This window comes from Bos mutus, chromosome 8, assembly GCF_027580195.1.
Source record: "Bos mutus isolate GX-2022 chromosome 8, NWIPB_WYAK_1.1, whole genome shotgun sequence".
In the NCBI taxonomy this organism is placed as follows: Eukaryota; Metazoa; Chordata; class Mammalia; order Artiodactyla; family Bovidae; genus Bos; species Bos mutus.
This window is the reverse complement of record NC_091624.1, coordinates 46,525,608-46,535,307: the sequence shown is the minus strand read 5'-3', so window position 1 is coordinate 46,535,307 and position 9,700 is coordinate 46,525,608. Positions and strand designations below refer to the sequence as shown.

Sequence of the window (9,700 nt, the reverse complement as noted above, 5' to 3'; positions counted from 1 at the left end):
CGCACGTCACGGATCTTCTTGACTAAACCGGGGGCATCCAGGAAGCTTAAGGTCATTTTCGCTCAGCCATCTAAATAAGAGGCCAAGAGAAAAAGGGGATTTATTTGAAACGATTTGTGGATGTGGCTTCTGTCAAGTGGAGTGAAAAGCAGTGAATCCATGCAAGACTCATCAAGTTCTTGGGGATTATCTCAGCAGAAATACTGCCAGCTTGGACCAAAAGGAACAGAGAAAAAGAAGAAGATAGAAAGAGACGGCTGGACACCCAAAATTCTACTGGCAAGAAACAGGCTCAGAAAACTACTCCACTGCAGATGCGTTACTTGTCATAAATAGAAGAATGACAAGAAGATGGAACCACATCCCCAGAAGAAAGAGCCAAGAGCCCCCAAGGATTAGTCCCAGGTCTTGAAACTGAATCAAGAAAAGTCGAACACTTACCTGATTTCAAAACCATTATGGACCTGTGTTTCCTTTTGACTTTCATTTCCTCTTTTTTGAGCCAGGGTATCTATAAACATTATCCTATTCCTTCCCACCACTGTATGTTGGGAGTGTTGGGGTGGATAAATGGCCTCTTCAGTGTAACACGTCCACAGATGGAGAGCAATTGTGTCCCAGCAGCTGCACACACTGAAATGATACCCAGGAGCCACACCAGGACCTGAACCTGATTTAGACTTTAGACTTTTTTCTGATGAGATTTAGACGATAGAAAGATGGACTTTGAACTCATATTGTGATAAGATGAGACTCCTGGAAATCTTGGGAGGGAATGAATGTATTTTGCATGTAGAAGGGATGTGAATTATTGGGGACAACATGAATTGTTAAAACTGTACGGTAACACATTTAATGTTTTAAGTTGCTAAGTTACAAAGGCGTCAAAGCAACTATTAAAAGTATATTCAAATAATTAAAAAAACTAAAATCAAAGAACTAAAGGAAAACATGCTAACAATAAGTCAATATTTAGGAAATCTCAGCACAGTAACAGACACTACCAAAAAGAACCAAATGGATATTCAGATTTGAAAAATAATTGAAATAAAATAACTACATAAGCTCAAGAGCAGTTTTGAGTTGGCAGAAGAAATCAATGAATTTAAAGACAGAAATTACCCAATTTGAAGAACAGACGGGCAGAAAAAATGTTTGAAGAAATAATGGCTAAAAACTTCCCAAATTTATTTTTCAAAACATTAAATTACGTTCCAAGCTCAAAGAACTCTAAGTACAATAAATACAAACCACATTTAGAAATATCTTAAACTGCTGAAAGACAAAGAGAAAATCTTAAAAGCAGCAAGAGAAAAATCACTCATCACATACAGATAGCAAAATGATTAATGGATGATCTCTCATCCAAAACAGTGGTGACATTATAGTGGTGTAATCCCAGATTCATAGTGCTGAAAGAAAAAAACCTGTCGGCTAGCATTCTATATCCAAGTAAACTATCTTTCAACTATTTTATTTATTTTATTTATTTCAAACTATTTTATTCTGATTAAAATCATTCCCAAATAAACAAAAACACAGAATTTATTGCTAACATATCTATCCTAGATGAAATATCAAAGAGAGGCCTTATAGTGAAAGAAAATTATACCAGAAGGTTACTCAGATTTATAGGAAAAAATGAAGAGCATGGAGTATGGTACATTATGTGGGTAAACATAAAAGACTGTGTATTTTGTACATATATATTTTTTCTTTTTATGCCTTACTAAAACAATAAGCAAACCACTCTGTTACTGAGTTTATAACATATATGTCCATAATAGCACAAGGGAGGAAATAGGAGCTATACTGCTACAAATTTGCTAAGTTTTATGGGAATTAACACAATATTAAGAGTGAAGAAGACTGCAATAAATCCAGGAAGCATAATGTAATTCCTTAGGGCAACCACTAAAAATGTAACTTAAAAATATAACAGAACTTAACAGAGGACATTGCTCTCCCTATTGTGCAAATGAGGAAACGAGCGCTGGCAGGTGAAACCACCTACCCCACTGCGGCTGCCCCCAGAATCCTGACTGCACACACCAGGACCAGAGGCCAAGCCACACCTTCCAGTGGGGCAGGCGGAGACCTGCCCAGGCTGACTCCTCATCCATTAGGCAAGGCAACTATCCTAAAAATATTGAAAACTGTCTTCCAGTCTGTGAAAATAGTTTTCTTGACACCCTGAATATTTTCATTAGTTCTTCCACCCTAAAAATTACCAAGTAGAAGCTGCTGGCAAGAGTAAGAGGGATGACTTTTCAAGCAAAGCTAATTACCATCAGTGCCCAGTGAACACACACAAAAATACTTGTGTAGCCTCCCAGCACTCATGATAAGTTTGACTGGCATTCACCTTCTGTCTGCCTGAACTGTCTTCCTATACCTTGGGAGGGGCTGACTCCCCTTCAGCAGAGCTCGGACTGACACTGCAGGAAGCGGGGGAGAGGGTGCAGGGCAAGACTTCTCACCTCCATTACAGGCTGAGAGGGCATCTCCCCTGTTTTATAAGTTACCCCAATGCAGGAGGGAAGCTCTGGTTCCATTGCATATTACATTTACAGGAGAACTGAGCTGTGCTGGAAGGAGTTCATACTGTATTCCTGCCTGCTATATTTAATCCTGTAAAGATAAAATAACTGAATTATTTAATACTTATTTTTTGATAAATGCCTATTGATATTTATTGTGCTTCACATTTTATAAAGTGCATTTGTGAAAGTGGAAATGTAATGAACTCGTACTGCATGCCAGGGACTAAGCTAAGTCCTACCCTGTTTTATGCTATTTAGTCCTTGCAACTACTCCACGAGCTTGCTTTCATTCTTCTCATTTCACAGATGAAGTGAAGTTCAGAGGGGTTTAAGATGCATCAGATTGCTCCAAGCCAGGTCAACTGGATTTGTTCCTGGTTAACTGTTAAACTGGATCTCTCAGAGGGAAACATGTAGAAAAGAGCCTGAGACAAAAGTTGAAAGTTGATGCGTTTTCATCAGTTGAAGACATGTGTCTTCATCTCTCACATCTGCCAGACTGCAAAACCAAAGATTAGCAATGCTCTTGCTTTAAAAAAAAAAAAAAAAAAATCACTCCTCTTGACTTCATCAGGATGACAAAATCTCAGAATATCAATAGATCTGGAACTGTTCACAAATCATAATTATGAAGAGAAACTGTAACAGTTGCTGCAGCACAAAATCCAATATGGATTTCAATGACCAATTATTATTAATGAACAAATTTGAAAACTGAATTTCACCAAGAGCATTAAATTTCTCCCTGACACTAATGTGTGATAAAAATTAAAAATGATATAAACACGTTTTAAAGTCATCCTGGTGGCTGCTAAAAGGAGCCATTCATACGGCGGTTAGGCATTGTCAGAAGCCCACTCTGTAGGGTAGAAGTTTATATTAGCCCCCTATGTCAAACTGTTCCCTTGAAATTTCAGCTTTGGTTAGTCCTCTGTGGCTAACATAAACTTTAACAGCAGTTTTGACTATGGCAGCAACACATAACCAAGGAGCATTCTTAGTTAAATAAATGTAGATTATCTCCAGGACCTGAAGGAATCAATATGTTCCCAGTGTCCACACACCTATACTGAGAAAAATCTAACCCAAAGTTTAAGGTATTGTCAGTTTATGCAAAGTCCATTACACGAGTCTATTCTCCAAGCAGACATCTTCATATCTGGGGATCCTTTCAAATATGAAAATAAAATATTTACCTTTTTGCTATGGGGAATAAAAAGACATGACAGTAGAAAATACATCCTGATAGAAAAATAGTTAAAGTTTTTAATTCTTTAAATACCAAGAGTTAACATTTTGTGACTACCCTTTGAAAACAGGGTATTTGGGAACAATTTTGTTTTCAAAATCAATACGAATTGTTATTCACATTTTTACTAAAGACAACATTCCTTTCACAAATCACAAAATGATTTCCTTATAAAAAGAAGAGCAGCCAAGTGTTTGGTGGGTCTGTCTCTGTGCTTAGCTAAGTGTCTGTTAAATACAGTCCAGGGCTTCCCCCATCCACTCCGACGGGCTCCGTCGTACGGTGACACTTCACACAATGTGTTCCCTGAAGAACCATTTCTGATGATCCGAGTTGGTACAGTCTCGTAAGAGTGGTACGAAACTGTCACTCAAGTCCTTCCTCTCAGCCTGAACACATTTCTTGGACGGTACATGAAATAGAGAACCATCCTACAAAAGATAATAGACATTGTGCGTTCAAGAGAATTACAAGCAATTCCTGAGAAAGTACCTTTTCCTTAAAATGTGTTAAGTGCTCAGGGTGATTTTTATCATTTCAGGAATACTCATTGAGCAGTAAGTGTCTGCAGGTATGAAGGCAGCCCACGACCGTCTGTGCATACAGGAGAGGTGTGTGGAGGCTTGTGTCACGCTTGCCTGTCCTGGGAGCTCTTCAGGGGGTCCTCGACTCTACCGTCAGGGCCGATAGTGCCACCTGCTGGCTGTTCTGGGATCAGTCAGACCCTATATCTCCCCTCTTAATTCTTTGCGACCCTGTGGACTGTAGCCCACCAGGCTCCTCTGTCTAGGGGATTTCCCAGGCCAAAATACTGGAGTGCGTTGCCATCTCCTACTCCAGGGGATCTTCCCAACCCAGAGACTGAATCTGTGTCTCTTGCATCTCCTGAATTGACAGGTGGATTCTTTATCACTGCGCCACCTGGATCAGGACTCTATCTCACCCCTACTGATGTTCTTTTCCTTCAGAGTAATCAGGTCCAAAGGTCCTTTATTAATCTCTTCCACTTCTCTTAGGTCTCTGGAGGCCTCTTTCTCCTGTATTTAAGTGGAGAATGAGGGAACTTGGCTTTAGTCCCAGCTCAGCCACAGACCAGTTGGGTGAGGAGACAGGTCACCAGAGAGGAAACAGGGCCCGCAAACGATGCCAATGTCCAAACCCCAAAGGACAATGGCCCTCTCTAAGTCCTCTTCATCTCTTCTTTTCCCCACCTGTTGCTGAGCTCACTTTCCAAGTCTCTCCCCAGTTTCTGGAGTTAATCTTTCCCTCTATCTCTCTCTGTTGTAAGCTCAATAATATTAATCTGGAAAGCCCTTAAAAGTGTTCACAAGTTGCCTTCAGAATAATGTGAAAGTAAACAAATAAAGCATCCTTCCTGACACCCCTCTAAAGAAACTTGCTTAAATGTTCACTGAAATTTAAGATTTTTAAGATAAAATTTTAATGGCATTTCAAACCAATTTTGTGATTTCTACCTTGCATTACTCTTCTTTGAGGTCTTACAATGGCTTCCTGTTGGAAGAAAGAAGGGAAGGGCAAAACTTTTGGGGTTTACAGAAATATTTTCCCTATTATTTTTTGTATCACATAGCACTACAGTGCCTGGCTTTCCCAGGAAACCTGAGAATTTCATTGCTGATCTTAACACTTTCTACAATAAAATATATTCTGACTTCTAATTATACTTAGAATTAATTCATTTATAAGTAGTACAGATGGATCTTTCCATCCCTGGGGCCAGGCTGGGAATGAAAGCTCTTCATGGAGATAAAAGTGACCTAATTCTCTCTTTTGAATTATTTTCTTCAGATTTATGTCCTCAAGTGCTTTTTAGTGAGTCACTAGATATGACTGATGGATGAGTCCCACCGTGAGCTTCTTACAAATGTGCAAGAGGCAGTGCCTCTCAGACCTGAAATGACACCCAGTTCCAAATCAGCAGTGACTCTTCTGACGGAGAACCAACTCCATAAGAGAGGTTTTCTTGGTTATTGCACCACAAGTTAACAACGTACAGCTTTACAGCTTCCAAGGACTCTTTCTGGCTGCACATCTATTCTTCACTAGAGGTAGATAAGGCTTCGATTATTATCCCCACTTTAGAGCTGGGAAAGATGAGCCTTAGACAACAGGAGTGGCTTAAACTTGGGTCTAATCTCATGTCCTTACACTTGGTGGCCTGTTTCATTCATCTGAACCCCTGAATCCCAAGTAATCTCCAACTGCGCTGGGGACAGCTCCCCTTCCTATTCCAGTCAGCCACAGCTCAAGGTGGAAAGGGGACAGGAAAACTGACAGGGAGCGGACAGGGAGCAAAGAAGGGAATTGCTACTGGTGCTGGATGCCATGGGACCCCTCGGGTTCACTGTGAAGTGCCTGACCTCCTGTAGGGGCCGCATCCCTGAGACTTACTAGGGACTCACTTTACCTCCACAACCCCCTCTGCAGTCCACGGGATGGGGAGCCACAGAAGGAAGGCGTGAGATGGGTCGCCTACCTCCTGAAGGATGAACTTCTGGTCCTCTGGGGTGGTGTTCTCACACAGGTGCATGATGAGGACGTCTGTTCCTTCCACCACTGCCACGCAGCCTTCTGGCTGGTGGGTGTTGTAGCGTATTTCATTCTGGGATGTGTATTCGAAAAACTAGAAATGGAGTAGCCAACATGCACCAGTCAGCCTCTGATGTGCAAAGAGGGCAATCTTTAGAGAGAGGAAGGAGAACCTGGGGTTACCAGGGCATGGGTGCTGGGGTCCTCACACCAGCATGTGTCCCCGGAGCAGCCTGTACACCTCTGGAGAGGTGTGTAGCCGATGTGAATGGAGGGGCCCTTCTCGTTTGCAAGAGCATGAGGTGGGGGATGGCCCGGGTCACCCCGCACCTGCTGTGCCTAACCCCAGGCTCGTGCAAAATGGCAGGAAAGAATATAGACTGGTTCCAGCCCTTGAGGGCTTTCTGTGCCCTTGACCAGCCACTTCCCCTCCTTTTCTTCAGTCCTTTCCTCCTCCTTCCCTCGAAATGAAATGGATGCAACCATGCCTTGGAGACCACAAAGTGCTGTACACAGCAGACAAAGGACGGCTAATGGGAGGACTTGCTCTTCAGAGCAATGGTTTTCTTACCCTAGGTGCCTAGGGAAAATGCCGATTCAGGGTCCTGGTCCCAAAGAGGAAATGAGGGTTCCCTCCGTCTGAGATGGGGCCGAAGAAGCTGCACTTTCACACTTCTAACAAGACAGGCAGCTGCCCATCTGCCCCGCTCCACCCCCTTGCTTCCAGGAGATTCTAACACAGGTGACAGGTTCCCAAGGCACATGGAGTAGTGCTTCTGAAACGAATCTCCCTTGAAAACCAGTCAAGACTAGAGGTGGGTTGGGGAGGGATGGGGTGGGTCTGGGAATCTGCATTTCTAAGCTCTCAGGTAATGCTGATGGCACCACCTTTGAGGAGTGCTGTTCTAAAAGGGGTTGAAGAACCTGAAAAATTTAAGGCTGTAGGGTCTGAATTATGAAAGTTTACTGTTGACTATAATGGGGCCTAATATTCAAACGGAACCAGAGTGACTCCAGGTTAGAGGAAAATCTGAATGCCCACCCTTCGTCTCCGGTATCTCACACTTTACTTAGGACAGCAGTCTTTGAACGTCTAGAACCAACGCTTTGTTCTCTCCTGCATCCCCCCCTGGCCCCGCCCTGGCAGTGTGCCTGCTTCTCAGTCCAGGGTCCTGCTCCAGTACTCAGACCTTCCAGGTCTTGCTCCCCTGCCCGGCCTGCAGTTCAGCATTTAACCCAGACATATCCATCTGGGCCCTGACTGAGGAAACTGCCCTAAAAATTGCTTTGCAATGTGGCACTACATATCAAATCCTATAATTCCATATAAGATTTAATTCTGAATAAGTCATCTGAAATGCAGATCTGCTTTCCTTCATTTTTTCTTTCTGACCAAAGATGTTAGCAGCAGGGTTATTTATAATTACAAAAACAGGGAGGAAGGAATTGGTTACCTCAACAGTAATTAATACAGTCACACAAAGGACTAGCAAGAAGCTGTTATGGATGATGTTCTCAAAGGATGTCTAACAACACATGAAAAGTATGATTAAGTAATGGACACGATAGACTATAAAACATGCAGATATTACAACAACCATTTAAAATACATAATCCCAAGGTCATGCATTAAAAAAGATGGGAAGTAAATATATCCTAATTATAATGGTGGTCATTCTGGGTCTTGTCATTTACTACTTGCTTCTACTTTTTATATTTCCTAAATGCTCTATTACGAGTACATATTACCTTTATAACAAGAAATCACATATTCAATGTTTTAAAAACACACAGACTTCCCCTCATCTCCCTCTTTAAAGGCCCACACCGATGATCCCTTGAGCACAGGGCCTCCCGCTGTCCACTGTCCTTCAGCCTGGGAAGGTCAAGCTGTTAAAGCAGCAGCCCCTACCTGGTTCTGACCCATCCCGTGACAGCGGTACAGAATGACCTGGTGTCCTGTGATCTCGTGCTCATTGGGAGGGTTGTAGTCAAAGCAGTAATCTCTCAGTCCTTTGTTCTGGAGCTAAGCAAAACATAAAGGTGGCATTTGGTCCAGATTATACACAACAGGTTCCACCCAGGGCTGTGAAGGCAGGTAAATGGAGCGAGAGAAGTGGCTGCCTGAAGAACCAGTCTCAGAGCTAAAAGCCCCTTCCATTTCTAGTCTTAAACGTCTTTCCCATTCTATACCATAGGCAGGAATCATAACCCCCATTTTTTAAAATTAACTTTCACTGGAGTATAGTTAATTTACACTGTTGTGTTAGTTTCTGCTGCACAGCACAGTGAATCAGTCATACATATATTCAGTCTTTCTTAGTTTCTATTCCCTTATAGGTCATTGCAGAGGACTGAGAAGAGTTCCCTGTGCTATATAGTAGGTTCTTATTAGTTATCTATTTTATATATACAATTGTATGTATATGCCAATCCCAATCTCCCAATTTATCCTTTCCCCTGCTCTCCCTACTTGTAACCGTAAGTTTGTTTTCTACATCTGTGACTCTATTTCTGTTTTGTAAATAGGTTCATTTATATCATTTTTTTTAGATTCCATATCTAAGTGATATCATATGATTCATACACATTTTAGGAAGATAAATTTGAGGAGCAGAGAGATGAACTCTTCATGGCCTGAGAGCTCACACTGCTTCATGTCTCATTAGTGCAGGCTTATTGCTTTACTAGTTCAGTAGCTGGGTCGTCACCTCACATATGCACCAAGTGTGTGCTCAGTCCTGTCTGACTCTTGTGACCCTAAGGACTGGGCCCACCAGTCTCCTCTGCCCATGGAATTTTACAGGCAAGAATACCGGAGTGGGTTGCCATTTCCTACTTCCCGACCCAGGGATTGAACTGCATTTCCTGGATCTCCTGCACTGGCAGGTGGTTTCTTTACCACTAAAACCACCTGGGAAGCCCTGTGTACCAAGGAGTTCCTGATATTACATTATCTTCAAAGGACACCCCAGTTAAGAGACCTGGCACTTCTCAGATCAGAAGTCCACCACTGTAGACTACAAGGACAGTATAAGAGAGAGCCGATGGTTTGCACACAGGTCATACAACACATAAGTGGAGACACCTGAGTCTTGAATCCAGGACCTCAGAATCCAAGTCCCGTGCTCTATCACTCAATATTCTCTAATCTAAGGTCATCTCTAAGGTACTTTTGGATCTAAATCCCTTTAATTATTCTAAAAGCAAAAAGCCCTGGAAGGTTCCATGCTTCCACTCCCTTCCAGGAGCCTCCAGAAAGAGACTCAGTTCAGTTCAGTCACTCAGTCGTGTCTGACACTTTGCGACCTCATGGACTGCAGCATGCCAGGCCTACCTGTCCATCACCAACTCCTGG

At 42.4% G+C, this 9,700-nt stretch overlaps 1 protein-coding gene across 1 annotated transcript in view; it reads right to left on the bottom strand.

Moving 5' to 3' along the window:
- Positions 1-1,164: 1,164 nt before the first annotated feature.
- GALNT12 (polypeptide N-acetylgalactosaminyltransferase 12) overlaps positions 1,165-9,700 on the bottom strand; it is a 34,673-nt gene continuing 26,137 nt past the window's right edge. Inside the window, exons 8-10 of the mRNA XM_005905995.3 lie at positions 8,255-8,368; positions 6,290-6,436; positions 1,165-4,223 (exon numbers count right to left, since the gene is read on the bottom strand). Of these exons, the coding sequence (XP_005906057.2) occupies positions 4,083-4,223; positions 6,290-6,436; positions 8,255-8,368 (402 nt within the window). The 3' untranslated portion in view covers positions 1,165-4,082. The remainder of the gene's footprint in view (positions 4,224-6,289; positions 6,437-8,254; positions 8,369-9,700) is intronic.